At 48.1% G+C, this 20,201-nt stretch overlaps 1 protein-coding gene across 2 annotated transcripts; it reads right to left on the minus strand.

Annotated features, from left to right (window-relative positions):
• Positions 1-489: 489 nt before the first annotated feature.
• cd8a (CD8a molecule) lies at positions 490-10,285 on the minus strand. 2 transcript variants are annotated; one of them, XM_088630744.1, is made up of 7 exons: positions 10,122-10,278; positions 8,746-9,069; positions 8,248-8,337; positions 3,717-3,836; positions 2,558-2,597; positions 1,390-1,451; positions 490-1,106 (listed from the first exon to the last, which is right to left on the minus strand). In XM_088630744.1, exons 1-6 carry the CDS (start codon positions 10,174-10,176, stop codon positions 1,400-1,402), a joined length of 681 nt encoding a protein of 226 aa, XP_088486870.1. In that variant the 5' UTR covers positions 10,177-10,278; the 3' UTR covers positions 490-1,106; positions 1,390-1,399. The 2 variants fall into 2 exon arrangements, with proteins under 2 accessions (XP_088486870.1, XP_088486871.1); XM_088630745.1 differs by lacking the exon at positions 3,717-3,836 and having other exon boundaries at positions 10,122-10,285.
• Positions 10,286-20,201: the final 9,916 nt, after the last annotated feature.

The following is a 20,201-nucleotide window of genomic DNA, read 5'->3' on the forward strand; positions in this document are numbered from 1 at the left end:
CTTGTGACAATTACCCTGCGGGGGCGTTACACTCTTACAGAAACGACCACACGTGGTGATGTGCCAGGACCAGTGCTCTCTTCATAAGAGTGGTTTCCATTTCCTCACGAGCCTTGCGCACGGGACAGGGGACAGGCGAGCTCGCACCCGGGGCCGGAGTCTCTCACAGAGGGAGCTGCGGGGTTCCCGTCCTGCGGTGCGGAGATCCGAGTCTCCGGGCCCGGTTCTGTTGCGCTCAGCGGTTTCGCAGGGGAAGCGGGACGACTCTCCCGTACTCGGCGGGGGCGGTCATCGGGGACGAGGTCGCGGGAGAGCGAGAGGTCGCGGGTTACGAGTTTTCCGGCAGCGTGGAATTTACGCGCACGCGGCACCGCCCGGAGAGACGCGGCTTGGTGACGTCACGGCGACGGCACGTGTCGCTGTCCGGCCCAGAGGGCAGGTCCTCGCGCAGAACACAGCCGGTACAGAAGCACAAGACACGGACACGAGTGGGGTTGTGCAAAACATCGCTTTATTTCTCGCCCGGCATATTTCTGCGACATTAACATCTCTTGTCACGCTAAAATAAACTCAAGGCTGCATTTTCAATCTGTTCAGCCACCGCTGGGCAAGCCTGTCCATATATTTACAAACTAAAGAGAACATGCGTAAAATGATGATCAGTTCAGTTTATTTTATATTATACATTACACCTGCAGATCTCAATATCTCAAATCAGTAAACTGAAAGTCTTGGATGCACAGTTATAATGGGACGTGTGTTTGATATACACATACATAGATGCATTGTATTAAACAAATAAACTTGAGAAAATGCGACTGCATTAAACGCAATGGTTAACATATACAGGCATGGATTCAGAAAGCCATAGTCTTCCATTACAGTTTCTCAGGACTCTGAACAACCTTTATACAGCACAAACATACAGTAGGGCAAGAATGAGCATTTTACAAGATACACATTACCGCTTGCCATGCGCCAGTTCCGCCATCAGCATTTTCTGAAGTCAGCGAAAATAAAGCTGCTGTACAGCTTTAGTGTAGAGAAACGAGACACTGAAATCCACAGCGGCGTGGGCTCCTCGCGCGGCCCGGGGGGTCGGGACACTAGCGGACAGACACACGGACAGCGCTGTTAGTCCTACAGCTAACACCTTCAGAAACAGTGGCTATAAGTGGTGTATTACTATCTTGTTGTAGCCGATCTCTAGGGCTCCCGCCCCAGTTCGTCCCTCTCCGCCTGGGCTCGAACCCGGGTCTCCGGTGTCACTCAGCAGGGGTCTTGCCGACTGAGCTAAAGAAGACCTTCCCCAACCCGGGCGGCCAAGAATTACAGCTTACAGACAATTTACAGACTGTAAGACTAGTTGTCTCTTTCATACAGCTTTACCTGTTTCTGCTTAAACATATCTGTCCGGAACCGATGGTCTTCCGTTTACTTCCTTCTTTGGTCTGCAAGAGAAAACACGAAGAGGACAACTAGACACGTCTTACAACTTCAAGTCCCGCGCTCGGAGCGCTCCGCATCGTACCTCCCAGCTCAGCCCGCTGTACCCCGAGTTCGGGACAGTACCGCCCCGAGACCCCAGAGTACCTCGGTCATTCCGCCTGACTTTGGAAAAGAGCACGTGACGTACACTACCTGATGTATGTGGAACCAGAAAACAGGAATGATTTTTCTCCCGCAAACGTTTATAAAACATCTAAATGCAAATGAGTAACTTATAACGATTAACTAGGCCAATAAACAAACATGATTGTTGACTATATTCCAATATTTCGTTTGGGGTGACCAGTCAGTGGTCGTCAGATATTTCGCAGACTGAGGGGACAGTGTGGGGTTTGTCCAAAGCGGAGCGGACTGGCGCGCGCGGTATTGCCCACGGACCGCAGGACGTTCGTGGGAGAATCCGAGGAACCGGCGAGCGTGACAGCCCAGCGAATTTCAGCAGTTTCCGTACCCTTCGACGGAATATTATTTATTGTGAAAACACTTCTGATGCGCGGTTTAACAGTAAATGGTCTAAAACGGCTCCCTCTATTAATGCTTTTAAAGTGCAATTCCTTTTTTACTTAAACTCTATTAGAAATGTAAAGAATCAAAAGGCAAGACATATCATGGAAATATGTAAAAAGCTTAATTTTCAGCTTTTATAATTGTGAATTCCTCTGGCTGTGAAGTGTCTATATCTGTATCTTTTTAAATATTTTGTCTGTTTTTTTGTATTTCTGATTTTTAAATAAAAACTTTAAAAAGTGTAATTTTTTATTTGGGGCTGAAAAACTGGCTGAGTTTATTTATTTTTTTTTGTGTGGAAGTGATTCTTGAGACTAACTGCTCGATTCAGCATTTTCTGAAATTTTTTTACTTCCTTGTGAGCATATTTTCTCAATATCCGGTTAGGGAATCCGGGTTTGTACATAAGTAATAATTTGCAATATTTCTCGCTTAACCATAAGACATTAGCTATTTTGTAACGGGAACCGCCATGTGTATTTCACAATCCTGAAAAGCACAAGAATCTCAGTTTGTAAAAAAAACAAACATATCATCTGACCTTCTCTTATAGTGGTGAGGACAGCGTCTCGTTCGGACCTCTGAAAAATAAAAAGAAAACATTTCGTTCTTCCAGCTTGCGAGGCGGCGGGACAGCAGCGAGGCGGTGTCTTATCAGAGCCAAGGGTGAGAGAAAGACGTTTATAAACCCTCGACTGGGCCGTTCTCTGCGATTCCTGAATATGTCTGTACGGGTCTGCGCGCCACTTGTGAAGACAAGCTGGGAACCACGGCTGCCTCGACATTTCTATATCATTATTGTATAGAGCAGCGGACTGACGGTTCTTCCAGTGGCGCACAGACAGGACGCAAACACCAGTGGGAAAGCAGAGAGCCGGACCTCCCGCGAGGGGCTTGAAGCAGCTGAAAGACTCCGAGCGGCCGCGTTAGGAAACCGTCGGTTTCTGGCTCGGGGACGTGCTGGGACACTGCAGCTCCATGCAGCAGGTGGGCAAAGCTCTGCAGGGCTTGAGATACAGCAGTTTAACAAGAACTGCAGGGCAGCGTCAGCTCCGCTTGAAAGGACACCATCCCTCATCTCCACAGCAGAGAAAAAGCTCACCTTTGCTTTGAAATACTGACAAATGTGGATTTAGCTGTCACAGGGTAGTACAACAGTGTCCCTTCTGAAGTCCCCTGCCAGAAGACAGTGCAGGTTTTGCTGACACTTATGTCCTTTCATACCTAGAAGTCTTCAGTTTCAGAATTAATTCTGGATTGAAAACGTTCACTTTAAAGATGTGCACAAATTATTTGTAATGAAACAAAATGGGACATCGATGGAATGGGGTGAATAATTTAGCAAAGCATTATATGTGAGAGTGCATTTCAAGGGCACCCCTTTACCCAAAGAGTTGTGGGAGTGTGGAACAGGCTGCCCAGCCATGCTGTTGAAGCAGATACACTCAAGACACAGCTGGATGAGATCCTGGGTTCAATTAGCTACTAACTACCAAACAGGCCAGAAGGGCTGAATGGCTCCTCTTGTGTGTAGCTGTTCTTCTGACAACATGTCGGACCTGAGACCTGGCTCACACTGGAATAGTCATCAATGTGATCGGGTGCTATCAGCAGACAGGAGAAGGCAGAGTCGATTAGCTTTTCACACACGTTTCCACCTGAGAGCTTAGTTCAGAGGGGGGCTTGGGAGCAGTGCTTACTGTTGCAGTAGGTAATGGTGATGATGAGGATGAGGAAGAGCAGCCCACAGCCCGCAGACAGTGGGGCCCACACGATGACATCACAGCTCAATGCAAGGTTGCGCTGCACGGCCTTTGGCACTGCAGAGAAGAAAGAACGCAAGTGATTCACGTGTCTAAAACACAGGCTCACCTACTGCTGCTTTGTGACATCCTGACAGTCTTTGAGCACAAGAGTAACAGGAAGCCCAGGGCGAGGAAAGCCATCATCCTGCTCATCCCTGGGCAAGCTGCTGGAGGAGTGACAAGCGTGCAGGAAACCCTCACTGCCGGGACAGATGTACTCAGTGAAGCTCAGCTCTGGTGAAAGTGTTATGACACGATATGTGAGGATCTCGTGATTTGGGGTCATGTTACAATGAAAACAAGAATGAAATGAGAATCACATCCTGAGACCAGCTTGCCAAACAAGCAAATGATGAAGAAAAGTAGTTCCAGTAGGACCCCTGCTCCTAAAGGCAGGGGTCACCAAGCATCACATGACCACTGGGTCTTTCATCCTGGTGATAGAGTAATTCATACAAGACAGACAAATATTTAATAACACAACTACACAATTCACAAGAATTACCCTAGGAACAGGTATTCAGATTTCTGTGAGTCTCAGAGCCCTGCCTCCTACAGGCACTGAGAACTCAGAATTCTCTCTCTTATAATCAGAATGCAAAAACTCTTAAAAGAGAGAGAACCTGCATCCTTACCAACAGAGTGGATACTAACAGGAGCTACATCTCTCTCCGAATGGATGCATGCCGATGACTGGGAACCAGTTTCCCTGTGCTAACAAAGGCATCGCTGAAATAAGAGAGGTGTTCATTGCCTGAGGACTCCAAAATCGAGAAAATCACAACTCCCACAGATACGACAGGCAATCCCTTTCTGATAAGGCCCAGGCTCGGGTATTCTTTCAGGGCTCGGGAGACCAGCACCGAATCTGGTTTCAAGTCTGAACAAGAGGCACAGCTTCTGGCGATGATGATGACGTCTAGGTGTCTATTCTTCTTCCCTGCTCTTGCTTTCTCTTTCCGCTTGTCAGTTCCTGTCTCGGAGCTGTGGTTCATTACTCTCCCGCTGACCTCAGGCCCCACAGCGTCAGTCTTCATCCAGCGGCTCAGTCCACTCAGTGTGTATAGAGGCAGGCTCACTAGGAATGACCCAGTTACTGTTAAATATGAAATACTATTATAGTATAACCGACTTCACAGTGAAGATAACTGACCTGAATAAATGATCACTCTTTGTCTCACCAGTACCTTTTTGTGATGACTTGTCTCAAGACACGAACTGAGTGATGTTTAAATACAGGTGAACCATATACATTATTCTAAATGTTCAGAATAAGGCAATTGAAAGGAGAAGTACAGCTATCCCCTAGCCACACATGTTTTAAAATTCTTTGTATTTATTGAGGAGAGGAAAGGAAAGAACTTCCCTCCCTAGAAAAGTTGGAATTTAGCTGGTCTGAGTCTGTATCACTGAAATGACTTCTTCCCATTCACAGATACTGTATTAAAATATGTTGCATACAGTGTAAGAGATGTTGTGTAGGGCTTGAGATATTTAATTGATTAATCAATAAAAATACTGTCTCTTGTGTCTGTTCTGTCGACACACTGAGTGCAGGAGCATGTACCCGTGAGACTGACTTACACTGCAGGGCCAGGGGTCAGCTGCGCTGCACACCTTCAGAGAAATTCGGTTTACACACACCTCTCACACCTGCCGCTGGTCCTCCAGCAGCTGGGAGAGCTTGCTACAATGGGTTGCCGAATGCACTGAAAACACGTGGCCCCATTCTTACTCGGGGGCTGTCAGTGCACCTGTCATGAGCCCGAGCAGACAAGCACAGGCAGCTCAGAGCCTCTGGAGGCACCTGGGGGCAGATCTTGGCACTGGAGACGTCTGCAAGCAGACAGAGCTGGTGTCTGCAGACTGTATACATGGGATATACACAGTGAAATTAAAAACTTTCATCAAACAGTGGAATTCGTCTGAGTAAGTAATTCATTTGTAGAGCTCGCTCCCCGCCATATGTCTTATAGATTCATTCTATGTGCAAGCTTGTGAAGCAGTTCATGTTTTTATTGTAAGTAATACCCAGATATCATGTCAAGATTATATCAGGTGGGCAGGTAACTGGTATGCACAATGACCATGCCTGCTGAAAGACAGGGGGGTACTGCAGCACAGCACCAGCAGGGACCTCCAGCCACAACCTTCCCACAGGGACAATACAGGCTCTTGCTATCCCAGCATGCTCCACTAAGGCTAGTAGTTTCCCTCATGGAACCCTCAACAGTGATCCCTGGGCCTCCCTGCACACAGCTACTGGGGAATCTCAGCCACGAGCCCTGCGCTCAACGCTGCCCCAGCTGCGAGCACCCCAGAGGATGCCTGCATGCTCCTTACTCCTCGTGTCCCAGGACAGTGCTTCCTGGCTGATAGACAAGAGTAACATCTCTCCGGTAACAGAAAATAAACAACATGGCCAACAATTCTACAGCACTGCCTTGAACATCTTACAGAATATACCGTTGTTTCCCTTCGCCTCCACTTGCCAAATCTCAGGTTTTCCACATAGATACAGTAATCAATAGGTTTGAAAGCCCCAGTGATCACAGTGATCTTGTCCTGCTCACAAACAGGCAGCCGACCAACACCGGCCTTGTCATCTGACGAACACTGTGCATCAACCTAGATGGAGGCAGGATCCGCAGCCTCAAAAACACAAAGCTCTCACTCATCATCTCGGAAGCCACTACACAGCTCCAGATCAAGCTTGACGAAGGTCACCAACAACCTTCACCTCGAGCTTCGGGTTTGTTAAAGCACAGGTTGAAATGCACCAATTTTGAAATGAAAAATGGGCCAACAGCCTTTTTCAACACACAACCCCAAGAGTAAATTCCTGCTGCCTGCTGCCAGCTCCACACATGGCAGGCATTGTCCAAGGCTGTCAGGGCGCCTATGGAAATTAAGATGGCTGCCTGGTCGCCATTTTGTCCCCAAGTTTTTAACAGAGGCAGCTGGAAAGCTATGTAAGTAGTAAACTCTGCATTCAGCATCTACTGTACACGAGGACAGGAAATAACTGCAGTGCTTCATAAAACTACAATGCCTTGCCTTGGGTCGTATTTTGCTAAATTAAAAAAGGAAACATACACTTTTGAAACTAAACTTAACATTCAAAACTAGAATGTTCAAACTGAAGACTAAGGGAGAGATACATTGCAGTAAATGTCAACAAAAACTAGAAAACAAGACTGAAGAATGTTGATAGCACTCAGAGGCATGAACAATATTTAGTGGAAAGCCCTTGACAGCAGTTATAGGTCTAACTCTCTACTCACCTTGTACACTGGCTGGCTACAGTGTTCGCCCATGTGTCTTGGCAGATGTCTCTCTGGTTGCTCAGGGAGTAACTTAATGACAGCAACAGTTTTCAAATCTTTCCATAGATTCTCAAAGGGACTCGAGTCTGGGCTCTGACTTTTTCTGACTTACAGTATTCTTATTCCGAAGGCACTCCAGCGTAGCTCAGGTCTTGTGCTTTTACATCACTATCCTGCTGAACGGGGAGTTTTCACCACAGTTTGGTCTTCAGGAGACTGAAACAGGTTTTCCTCTAGCATTGACCTTACTCTGCTCCAGCCCTATGAAGCGTGACTGAACCAGCACCGGGAGATTGGCCTAACCCCAACACAGCAGAAGGGAACACTTGGGATTCAGACCACAAAGCTGCAGTTTGCTCTCATCGGACCAGAACACCTTTGGCCAAGCTGTTTTCAGGTGCACTGTTGCACGAGGGATTCCTCAGTGCTGGTGTCCTCCAGCTGCTCCGCCGTACAGCCCAGATGCGACTCCCAGCTCGGACTCTGAAGCTCTCCCAAAGCCGTGTCCGAGCTCTGCAGCCCCGCCAGGCCAGCGGCTCGGTGAGGAGGGACAGTCGGAGTGAGGCGTCAGTGCCTGGTGGTACGAAAACACTGTCGCCTTCGTCCAGGGTGAGTACTCTTGGCTAACGGAGACGTCCAGAGACTCCAGGATTTTTCTACCTTTCTCCTGACCTGCCCTTTCCAGCAACCTTGCTCCTGACCTGCTTTGAAACCTCCTGGGTCTTCAGGGCTGAATCTTCAATCTTCGCTTGAAATACCTGAAATTCTCTACCTGACGGGTGTATTTGTTCTGAAACCACGTGAAGCCGTACACCTCCACAACGGTGTGGCTCGTTTAGGTAATTGTGCACCTCAATAAATTCACATTTGCCACAACCAACCAATGATGACTTTTTTATCTACTTACTTTTCTTTATTTGTTTTGAACGAGTGGAGAAGGCTGAGTATGTACAGTAACGAGTATTAATTGCCGTCATGAGAATTTTGAAGTAGTCAGCTTTAAAACAAAACAAGAAGTGAAAACTGTACAGGGCGCGGCACGCTTCTGCAAGGCTGTGTCACAGTCATCAGAATAGACCCAGTACCGAGGACGACCTCACCTGAGGCCGACGTGTTACACGGCTTGTTCGTGATCAGCGGGCGCGTCGTCTTCTCTGTGGGCTTCGCCTTAGTGGCGGTAGGCGTTTGTTCTAAAAATACAAACGAGTGAAAGAATAAGCCACTTAATAATAATAATAATATTTATAATTTAGTAATTCTATGAAGTTTAATTTATTCTTCGGTATTGCCTTAGAAAACGGGTGCAGTTAAAAGCGCGCCGTGTGAGCAGACCTGGGTCGCAGCTAAATTGATCTGAACTCATTTCATTCCCGTGGATTGTCTTCATCGCTGCGAAATAATTTTGCTCTTTATCTACAGCCGTAGCGCGTTACAGTCTCTCACAGCTGTCTGAAGGGGTAACATTAGAAAATAGTTGGCAGGAACAAATCCCGTTGTTAAGAAAAAGCAGCTTTGTCTTTCGATTCGAGCTAATTAAAGCATTATACTGCACACGATTCAATGAACACAAAGCAGAAGAATTTGTAGCGAGCGCTTACTTTTTGCTGAAACTTTCGTCAGAGCCCCTAAACTCAGTCTAGAATTGACGAGCGCGGCGCAGCTGTACAATCCGCTGTCTTCTGCCGACCTGAACTGCTTGATTTCCAGCGTGTACGTCCCCGAACGTTTGTCGGGTGTGAACCTGTCGTTGGCACCTTCAGGCTTTGGTTTCCCCAGACTGTTCACGGCAACCAAGGTGTCGGTGGTCTTGTCTTTGACTCGGAACCAGTACACTGTGGACTCCGAGCCGCTATGGCTCAGTTTGCAGTTGATCTTCACCGAACCCCCCTCTGTTCCAGTTATGGGTTCTTGCGTACAAGTCGCTTTAAATGAGAAAATAAATGTTAAATTTTATACATCGATTCGTACTAAAATAACAATTTGCTACCCATAACATTTTTTAAAGCATGAACAAGTAGAACAGGATTAAATACTAAACTGGAGAAAACGAAATAAATAGGTTGCTGTGGGGGGGATATTTTAAAAATATTATTAACATGTTTCTAATCGCGTAAAATCGAACAAAAAAACACACACGCATAAAACAGAAACGGGAGAAATGCGTGTTAAATTAATAACACAACCCTGTTTTCAATATAGTTGGGTGCTTACCTCGCCGTGGGGATGCAGGATTTTTTTTTTAATGTAGGTCACTGTGTTTTTATAAATGTTTTCCTAAAACAGACATACTGTCAAAATGCGGCTCTCCCGTCAGCTGTTTTAAACGAAAAATAAAATGACCTCGTTTCGGCACAAATTTGACTGATTCCGTTATTTACGGGATTTTTTTTAAACGTCACCACTGCAGCAGCCCGTGGGCTCTGTGACGACCTGTCTAACGAGCCCAACCCGTCGAGATGCGACGGCAGCGGGAGAAACCGCGCAGCGGTGATGATGTGACCCGTCGGATCCCATTTAAAAACGCACCGTCTCGCTTAAGTTTTTTCTGGATTTTCTTGTGTGTCTTTTTTTTTACAATTGTATTCTCACTTAACGATAGATTGCCTTAACTGGTCAAAGAAAACATTTCCCAACAAACTGGGGATGGAGCTCAAAATGACCGAGAGACGCGCTCGTCCTCTGTTGGTTGAACACCTTGCGGTCCGCGGAGCCGCCGCAGCTCCGAATGGGCTGTAGGCGCCTCCATCCCGTGGGATTTCAGGATACAGGAATCCCCCCCAACTCCAGGGCGACCTGAAAACTTTCCCCATAAAAGCGCACAGAGTCAGCTCTTCTCACATCTCCATTAACACCACTAAATAAGAATGGCAAACGTCTGAGGTTGTAGCTGCAGGGCACTGCACTGTACATGTGTAGTATCGTGGCTGGCATGAGGTGTGAGCCCGGCTCTGCGCACATGGAGGTCATTACTCACGCTTCGGCTGGAGCAGGAGGCTGCACAGCGCCACGAGTCCGGCCGCCCTCAGCATCGCGACGCACCGGCAGCTCCGCTGGCTCTGAGGCTCGGTCCCGGGGCGCCTCGGTGAAGGGGCTGGGGGGGGTTACTTCTCAGGAAGTGACTCTCGCCCAAGTGTCATCTGGGCGTATGTTTCACTTCTCTACAACCTCTATAATTCACAAAAATAAAAACCAAAATTCACTGCTCACCGCAATGTTTGCAGCTAACTAAAAAAAACGGTACAGCTGTGCAGATGTACAGCACCTATCCCCCAAGACGATTTTAGAGGAAAAGTTTTAACATAAACAGGCGAGCTTACCGGCTCTCTACGGGCTCACTGCCGCCTTAAATCCTTTTTGGAGGAAATCCAGTGTCTGAAGGTCACGTGTAGCCTTTCCTTTTTTCAAGCAGTGTCTAAATTACTTCGTTGAAACAATTCGTTAATGAACCACCTGAGATTATATAAAAACTGGATAAAAAAGCAACTTTCTTTTTTAAAAGAAATAACTTCAGCTTTTAGTTTTGTTTGTCTGGGTCCTTGATTCGCGATGCCCAAGACTAGGAAGTCTAGGATCCTAGACTTCCTCACCAGCAGACCCCAGACTGTCAGGATTGGCAACCTCACCTCCAACACACTCACCCTTAACACCGGTGCCCCTCAAGGCTGTGTGCTCAGCCCACTGCTTTACTCCCTGTTCACCCACGACTGTACTGCTAAGTTCAGCACAAACACCATCATCAAGTATGCTGACGATACCACAGTCGTGGGCCTGATCACTGACAATGATGGGACTGCCTACAGGGAGGAGATAAACATCTTGCAGACTGGTGCCGAACCAACAACCTATGTCTCAACATCAGCAAAACCAAAGAGCTGATTTTTGACTTCAGGAGACAAGGAAAAGTCCACTCCCCCATCTACATAGAAGGGTCTGCGGTGGAGATGGTGAATAACTTCAAATTCCTAGGTGTTCACATCTCTAAGGACCTTACATGGACACTGAACACCTCCAGTCTCATCAAGAAGGCACAACAGCGGCTGTACTTCCTGAGAAGGCTGTAGAAAATACACCTACATCCACAGATCCTCACCAACGTCTACAGATGTACGGTGGAGATCATACTGACCAGCTGCATCACAGTCTGGTACGGCAACTGCACCGCGTCCGACCGTAAGGCACTACAGCGGGTGGTCAAAACTGCCCAACACATCATCGGCAGTGCCTTACCATCCATCCAGGAAATATACAACACCAGGAGTCTGAAAAAAGCCACCAAAATTATGTCTGACCCCACTCACCCCAGTCATAACTTGTTTGTTCCCCTACCATCTGGCAGAAGGTGCCGGTCACTCCAGTCGCACACAACTAGACTCCAAAATAGCTTCTTCCCCAGAGCTGTCAAGTTGGTGACGCCCCCACTCCCTCCCACCATATTATGAGCTCTCCTAACATCCTCCTGTACCCACAACGACTGTACTCCTACACCACTACACACACATGTAAGCCGAAATTGTACTGTCCCCTTGATAGCCCAGTAAAACTGTACCGGTCGTAATAATATTTAATATTTATTAATTAACCATACTATTTTTGCACTCTTCCAAGAATTAACGTGCACTGTTTTTGTCCTGTTATATTTTCTCTGTTTGCGGAATTTTGCACAGTTTTGATTACTTGATTACATGTTATTTATGTTATGTTATTACATGTTACTGTTATTGCTATTGTGTAACTGTCTATTGTCTTATCTTCTGTCCTATTTATATACTGCACCTGAGTGACTAATGAGAAACACTTTTCATTATACTATGCACCTGTGTAAGTTTAATGACAATAAAGTTGAATTGAATTGAATTGAATTGATTCATTGGTGACTCTGAAAAAATCCATTTGCCTGACATTGTCCAGGCCCTCTGACACCTGGAAGAGATTAAGCACATTCCCTGTCACTACTCCTGACCAAGCCTGATCCTGCCCGATCCTGCCTGTCGCCTGGATAATGACTTTGAACCAAGAAACTGCTTTGGTCAGTTTTCCCTGATCTGCATCCTTGAGTTTGGAAAGGTGCTTTGTAAATGAAAGCTTATTATTAAGCTCTTATTGATGATCTGACACCGATCCCTCTCACCGGCAACAGACTTTAAAGATAATTCTCATGCACTGACCGATGTCCCTGAAATCAAGAATGACCAACATGGGTTCAGAACAGGTAGGTCTAGCTGAACTAACATTGGTAAAGTTCTTTGAACAAGCAGGAATAGTAATGGACACACACAGCATGCGATAGATTTACAGAAAATTTTTGATAAAGTTCCTCATGAAAGATTCAAATTAAAGGCAGTAGGCAGCTGGGGGACTGAGTCTGTTTAGATTGAGAATTGGTCAAAAGAATACAGTAGAAGTCAGAGGTGAAAGCTCAAACTGCTGTGATGCAATGGGTGGAGTACCACAGGGATCTGTACTAGGGCCACTGTTCTTACTGATTTATATCAGCGATCTAGGTTCGGGAATCGTTAGTACACTAGTCAAGTTAGCAGTTACCAAGATGGAGTTTATAACAAAAGTTTGGGAGGGATGACAACAACCAAACTTAATCAGCCTCAGCTGTCAGTAATTAGCAATCGCTCCTGACAATCCATTCCTCTCCCAAACGCTATAAATACCTAAGAGATCCCTCCCTCCCTCTTTCTCTCTTTCATGTCTCTTGCATCCCCCCTCCACCCCATCTCCCCCTCTGCAACTGCCCCTTGGTCACCCCGCAGGTCTCCTTGTCCCTTGGCCGGGAGGCCAGCCCTCAGCCAAGCAGGTTAAGCCACAAATTCGCTCCATGACGCTTTCATCTTGGGTGTTGTCATTCCTAGTGAAATAGGATTAGATAGCACTGTAGTAAATTCAAAGCCAGACAAACACCAGCCAGGTGATTTTTAACGTAGGCACGTTCAGAGCATTACACTACAAGTGGGTAGCAGAGGTATAGGCTATCAATACAAAATGTGAAACTGAGCTGGAAGAGGCTTCTTATGAAAACTATGGTGTTGATGTTGACACATCATTTACATCTTCTAGACAATGTGGAGAATCGAAAAGGCTGAAAGAATGTTAGGATATAGAGTGAAAGTGTAGAATTTAAATCAAGGGATGTAGTAATGTTGAAAGAATACTATGCATTAGTAAGATCTCATTTAGAATATGGTTATATTTTAGTCTCCACTGATATTATTGCCCATGTGACTCTGGTGCACCATTAAGAACAGCAGCTGGCATTTACAGTTCATTAAAAACCAGCATCTGTCTGCTCTTGGGCAAGTGGTCCCGCGGCTCCCCGCACAGCCGGACACATCTGCTGGAAGTGACCCCACCAGGTCTTCCACTGGGAATTGGTGTTGGAGGTGGACCGACCCACTTCAGTGATGAACAAAGTTACAAAGACATTACAATCCCAGGCTCGGGTTCTTCACTGCGTCATTTATTTCCGCAATACAGCCTTGATGAAAAAGGTTCTTGTTGCATGTTTTGCAAACCTGTCTCTGCAGACACGGTGGTCTGCAAGCCTCTTAGAGCTGGGCCCCACCAATCAGCTCAGTGCCCTGGTTTCCACACAAACCACAGGCCCGCTTGCAGCCTGCGGCACGAGTGCAGAGCACACGACTGCCGTCTGCCTGGGACCCTGCAGACACCCAGCGCAGCAGAGCCAGAAGGCAGACACAACCGAGAAGGTGTCAATTGTTTCAAAACAACCTAAAAAAAGCATCACGCAGAAAGGCATAAGCTGCCACAGAGCTTGCTGTTCTTTCACTGAAAAAATAGATTATTCTATATTTTAATTCATAGTGCATATTTTGCCATAATGTTTCTAAATGACTATTACTTAGCCCATCACAGCTTACAGACGCTGCCTTTCGAAAAGCACCTCCATTCGACAGAAGAAAGACCAGAGACTAGAAGTAAAAGAAATAACGACGACATCCCTGAAGTGCTGGGTGCGACTATCAACTAGATTGTGTTACTTAAGTTGTCGATGGTAAAATAACAAATGACAACAGCAGTTGTTGTTGTTTTCACCACGCTAATGATGTATAAAGCTGGGATTCTGTTTCCTGTGGGGGTGCCCTGGGGTCTTCAGAAGGTCGGGAATGAGAGGAGGACATTCACTGAAGGATCTGGTCTGGCCCGAGCCTGAAAGAGCCGTCTCCAGCAGCATGTTCCCAGCTCCCACAGCTGCGGCCATCAGTGTGCTGTTCCTGAGGCGCAGAGGAGAGCAGAGTCTGCGTGCACCACTCCGTCACAGACTGTATCCCCAGAAGTGCGTTAACAGGGCGAGAGGAGTGCTGAGAGTCTGCGTGCACCACTCCGTCACAGACTGTATCCCCAGAAGTGCGTTAACAGGGAGAGAGGAGTGCTGAGAGTCTGCGTGCACCACTCCGTCACAGACTGTATCCCCAGAAGTGCGTTAACAGGGCGAGAGGAGTGCTGAGAGTCTGCGTGCACCACTCCGTCACAGACTGTATCCCCAGAAGTGCGTTAACAGGGCGAGAGGAGTGCTGAGAGTCTAAGTGCACCACTCCATCACAGACTGTATCCCCAGAAAGAGGGCAGAGGGGAGCTGGAGCCCGCAGTCACAGTCTCCCACAGTCATCTTGTCCGAGGGTCTGGCGAGGATGAGGTTTGGGCTCCTGTCTCCAGACGGAACGGGGGTCCCGGGCTGTGGATTCTGTCCTCAAGCGGTTTTCCCCCACTGGCCAGATTAGAAGTGCTGGGATTCTTCCAGCAGTCTTCTCCTCCACATGGGGGCCAGAGATGTGGTCCTTGCTTGTGTTGGTCCTCGGAGAGAACAGGAGTTGCTCTGTGGGATGACTCGCAGAGCTCTGGGCGAATGCTCACCATCTCAGTGCTCCCGGTGTGCAGGAGACGGAGCAGGTTGGATATGTTTGCGTTCCCCCCACCCGAAGCCCAGCTCCGTCCCACGAGAATGAAGGGTCTGACCGCTTGTTCTTCCCTGGTGCTCTAGGTTGATGAACACTCAGTTCCGGGAGGTGAGGGGTGATAAATGTATCATTTGAAAGCAGTAAGATGGGTCTAGACTGGATTGTGGGTTTCTGGTCAGCAAACAGAAAGAGCAACATGCAGCCACTTGTAGGAGCGACCCAGGCTTCACGGCAAGGACACCCTGAGCCAGACTCCCCGCTATGACCCCCTGTAGGAGTGGCAGTAATCTCTGCCCAGATAGAGCAGTAGCCAGCGGCCTCAGAGTGTCCTCAGAGCCAGTGCCCACTATAGCTACCTGTGTAAAGTATAGCTGCCGTCTGAGACAGGATGTGGTCTGATATGAAATTTCACTTTATGTACGCCTACTACTGCACACAATGATTAAAAAAACACCACGGTATACATGAAGAGATGGCAAAGTTTTCGCACTTAGGTGCCAAGCAAAAAAACACCTGATATAGTGTTCAGAATGTCCATCCAGGTGTTTGCAGTTTGTGTACTTGTGAAGCTCAAGTCGTTGTTTGCTTTCACCAGTGACCCCTTCTTTCAGGTCTGATGAAAGAGCTTCTCCACCAGGAGGTCTGAGTAGAAATGACGTCGGAATGAGTCACGCCTACAGGTGTTCATACATGAATCTGGAGTTTCTGGGTGCTTCTACCAGAAACGAATAGCACAAAAATATGCCACACCAACCAATAATTGATCAAAACATTTAAATGTAAAAGGACTGTGTTCGCAGTTTCTAACGATTGAAGTTGTAAGTTCGCTTTCCTGTGAAGGCTTTTTCTGTCCAGCACCAGGCGCTGGAGTCCGTGTGACACACACCTCAGGGCGGTGTGAGCAGAGGGCCAGTGCTCAGCAGGAGGCTCCAGTTGAGCTCAGCTGCTCCTTAGCTCGGGTCCTTGAACGTGTGTTTTCCTGTGTCTTGTCTCCGAGCTCGGAAAGCTTTCGGGTGAGTTCACCAAACGCGCCCACTGCTTACAGGTCGATTCGGTAACCGAGAACTCGGGGGACTCGGCTCGGCAGCTCCAACAACAGCTGTCGTGTCGTGTCGTATGATGGATCGGGGACGGGGGGGGGGCTCTTGATTTAACCCTTTGAGAGCTAGTTCAGCGTGAGTCGCTGCAGGAGCAGAACTGAAAACACCTGCAAACACGTCAAGCGCCGTCCCTTGTGTCAGGGTCTGTCGCTCACTGTCATCACTGTCAAACGACAAAACACCCGTCACTTTCAGCCCAGCGAGTCGGCCAGGCTACACATAGCCGGGATAGAGCGCACTTCCACGCCTTCTTTCTCAAGTAACAAGTGACAAGTATTAAATATCTCTTTCAGTCAACTTTACAGACTCCGAATCGTTGGCGAGGAATAACGTCACACCAGGAATAAAGTCAGCTGGTGCCCTTGTGCTGTTCGGGTATAACGTTTTCCGGCAGGTTTACTGTAGCTGCGCTTGACAATACTTACCACGCAAGATCACCTGATTGCTATTTGTATTTTAAGTTACTAAAAACTACGTCATAATTAATTATTATTATGCAAAGGAACAAGTAGAGGTTTATTCCTGCTGAAAAGAGGAGAGAGAAAACACAACGTTTCAGCTGTGGTGCCACAGCCGAAACGTTGTGGTTTCTTTCTTTTCTTTTCAGCAGGAATACACCTTTACTTGTTCCTTTGCAGACTACGCCTGCTGACGCAGCTACCCACCTGAACTACTTATTATTATGCGGTTTGTGCAGCAGGGGGCAGGGTCGCTCTCCTGGGGCTGTGGCCGCGGTGTTGTTGCACACAGGAGTGACGGCGCCACAGCGCCTCCACGAGGAAACCCGGCCCACGGCCGCCCGCTGTCCCACAGAGCGAGTGTCCCCGCACCGGGACTGGCCGGTGTGCAGACACCGCTGCTTCCGTCACACGCCGCTATATCAGCTGTAGCTCCTGTAGTCCGAGCCTGACTCGACCCACTGCTGGGCCGCTCCTGAAACTGGAAGGTTGCGGGTTCAGATTCCAGGCGCGAATTTGCTTCATCCGACATCGGTCCCACTAAATCCCCGCCAGTGCAACTGAGAGCCGGTTTCTGTGCCTGCGATCATCAATGGAAACAATAAGCCATGAACGGAATTCTGACCCGAGTATTCTGGGTGTATAATTAGCCTGTAAACTGTTGCATGTTAAAGGATTCAAAAGACGAAATGAGCAGCTCTTAAATCAACCGCAGATCACAGAAAGACGCGGCATGCATCTGCCATTCACGTTGATCTATATTTCTGCTGCAATTAAATTTGCAATTGGTTATGATCACGTAAAAACTGAAACTGCCCTGTTATCGGTTTCAATTCCGTTTTTCTTTAGTGTTATCAGTGTTTGAAACTAAAACATTTATTTTGGCGGCTCCCAGTCCCGGTTTCACTCCAGCCGAGCAGAAATACCTCAATGGACGCGTATAAGCTGAGTCGGTTTGAAAAAAAGTAATATTTTTAGTAAAGGAAATAAAGAAAGTAAAGTATTTACTGAGTGCAACAAAAGCCCCTCGCTCCGGGGTTGTATTCCGCCGGTGAAATGCCGATAGTGACCAGCCGAGCTGAAACCGGCGGGACGCGGGAATCCTGCTACCGAGCCGGCGAGGTGACGGCCCGAGTCTTCACCGCGCTGTAAGAGCCTGCGCCCACAGGGCTCGGCGGCGGACTCGTCCGGATCTCCTCACGGACAACAGGGCGGCCGTCCAGGCGTTCATCACCGCTTTCTGTGGAGCGGTCCTAGCGTACCAGCCAACCGCTCTTCTGCACAAAGAGGACAACAGCTGAGAACAGAAAAACCTTAGCAAAACAATAGCATATCCGAGCTGTTCTTTCCTAATGGAGTTTGTAACAGGAGTTCGGGAGGGTAGACAGCAACAAGTTCAATCAGACTCAGCTGTCAGTAATGAGCAATTACGCCTGACGTCATTTCCTCTCCTTAAACCGTGCGTGATGCCTTTCTCTCTCCTGTACGTCTTGCCTCCACCCATCTCCGCTCTACAGCCGCTCCTGTCTCACTCCTCGTCCTCTGGCCAGGGCGTCAGCCCTCAGCCAGGCGGGTCAAGCCAAATTTACACTTTCAGTATACCTAATTCTTGGGTGTAATAATAATAATAACAATAATAAATAATTGCTTACACTTTTATAGCATTTATATCTGGACACTCCACTCAAAGCACTTTACAGGTCATGGGGACTCCCCTCCACCACCACCAATGTGCAGCCCCACCTGGATGATGCGATGGCAGCCACAGTGTACCAGTACGCTCACCACATACCAGCTCTCAGTGGGGAGGAGAGCAGAGTGATGGAGCCAGTTCAGAGATGGGGATTATTAGGAGGCCATGATTGGTGAGGGCCAATGGGAAATTTGGCCAGGACGCCGGGGTTACACCCCTACTCTTTTCGAGAAACGCCCTGGGATTTTTAATGACCACAGAGAGTCAGGATAATGACCACAGAGAGTCAGGACCTCGGTTTTACGTCTCTTCTGAAGGACGTCGCTTGTTTACAGTCTAGTGTCTCCGTCACTATACTGGGGCATTAGGACCCACATGGACCGCAGGGTGAGCGCCCCCCACTGGCCCCACTAACACCTCTTCCAGCAGCAACCTTAGTTTTTCCCAGGAGTCTCCAATCCAGGTACTGGCCAGGCTCACAGCTGCTGAGCTTCAGTGGGCTGCCAGTGTTAAGTTGGGTGTAGTTATTCCCAGCGAACTGAATTCACCCAGGAAGAGCGGACTCCGCTGTCTGGTCTCGGCCGCACAGTAGCTGTGTGTCTTTCCAGCAACCAGACAGTCGGATAAAGAGACTCTGCTGTGGAAGAGCCGTGGGGCAGCTACCCCTGACAGTAACCCTGTTTCACCGTGATATTCATGTTCCACACCCGTGACTGCAAAATCCGTAGAGCCGCGTGTTAATTCTAACCAATAAATATATGTTGTTGTCATCGTAGTATATTCAAATAAAAAAACAATACCAATAAATATTTTTTTTCCACATGGGGTATTAAGACACCAGTCAGGAAACCTCCACACCTGTGAGGAGCGGGCGTACAGTAAATACTGAGCAATGAAGGTTGTGTTTTTTTTTGCCAACCTAAAAAGCATTTTGCGCAGAACGTCTAGCTTTTGTTGTTTTTAAAAACGTGCCGCCGTCTTGTTTTATAATCAAACCGCCCCTGATTTATGGCGACTTCAATCCCCCGGCCTGTTCCATGTTAAACCGCGCAGGCGTGGTACCGGAGGCGCAGGGCTCGACTTCACTCCGAGGAGCAGGGCAAAAGCGCTGAAATCACTCGAATAGCCCCCCGTTGCTCGACAGGAGGCGATCTGTGCGCGATGGAGAGCCGCCGCTGCCGCAATAACATCACATTAGTGGAAATGTGCGGTTGATCATTTCCTTTGCCGTGTCGCTTGCTGCTGTCCTATCCAAGCTGCCCCGCTGTAGGCGTAGTGGCAGATTTTCCGTTGCGCTGTCAGGCTCCTTCAGGTGAGCGGGTTGTGTAATAGTCTTGCTTCAACGAGGGCCGTTTTTTTCCTTTCACGGCAGAAATGTCGTAACTTCACCTTTTGGAAAAAAAGACCAAACAACATGCAGACGGAAATAACATGGCCAAAGACGTGCTCGTCGTCATTTCCTCATGGCCGGTGACACGGGGGTGTTAATATTTCACAACCGCGCCTTCCTTCGCGAGAGAGGCGACGGTCTGACGGCGCCCTGCCAGCCCCTGGTCTTTCCGCGGAGGGCCGACTGCTGCTTCTCCAGCAGACAGTTATTTCACACGTGGGAAGCGGAACGTGAGATTTACAGCTTGCGTCCTTCAGAAGGCCTGACGACCCGGGGGCCCCTGCAGCCCTCCTGGATCAGGAGTAATAATCTCCGAGGCTCGCCGGCGCATTTCCTCTCCGCGTGTGCGAGGAAGGAGTCTGCTCGGAGATACTCTCCTTCTCATTATATACACATGTACACCAGGTTTTTCCTCCAGGCACATCGTGCCTTTTAAGACTAGAGGGGACCAGCGCTGCATGTTTGATCAATAAACATGTTGGGCCGTG

The sequence above is a fragment of the Lepisosteus platostomus genome, chromosome 4 (genome assembly GCF_059453375.1).
Source record: "Lepisosteus platostomus isolate fLepPlt1 chromosome 4, fLepPlt1.hap1, whole genome shotgun sequence".
NCBI classification, from domain to species: Eukaryota; Metazoa; Chordata; class Actinopteri; order Semionotiformes; family Lepisosteidae; genus Lepisosteus; species Lepisosteus platostomus.

Bases quoted from the DNA above. Each gene is read 5' to 3' on its own strand.
- cd8a (XM_088630744.1), bottom strand. From the start codon at position 10,176: ATGCTGAGGGCGGCCGGACTCGTGGCGCTGTGCAGCCTCCTGCTCCAG. The intron at 8,338-8,745 runs GTAAGCGCTCGC...TTGTATTTTTAG, and splicing joins GACGAAAGTTTCAGCAAAAA to AACAAACGCCTACCGCCACT. The intron at 1,452-2,557 runs GTCAGATGATAT...TTTCTCTTGCAG, and splicing joins CCTCACCACTATAAGAGAAG to ACCAAAGAAGGAAGTAAACG.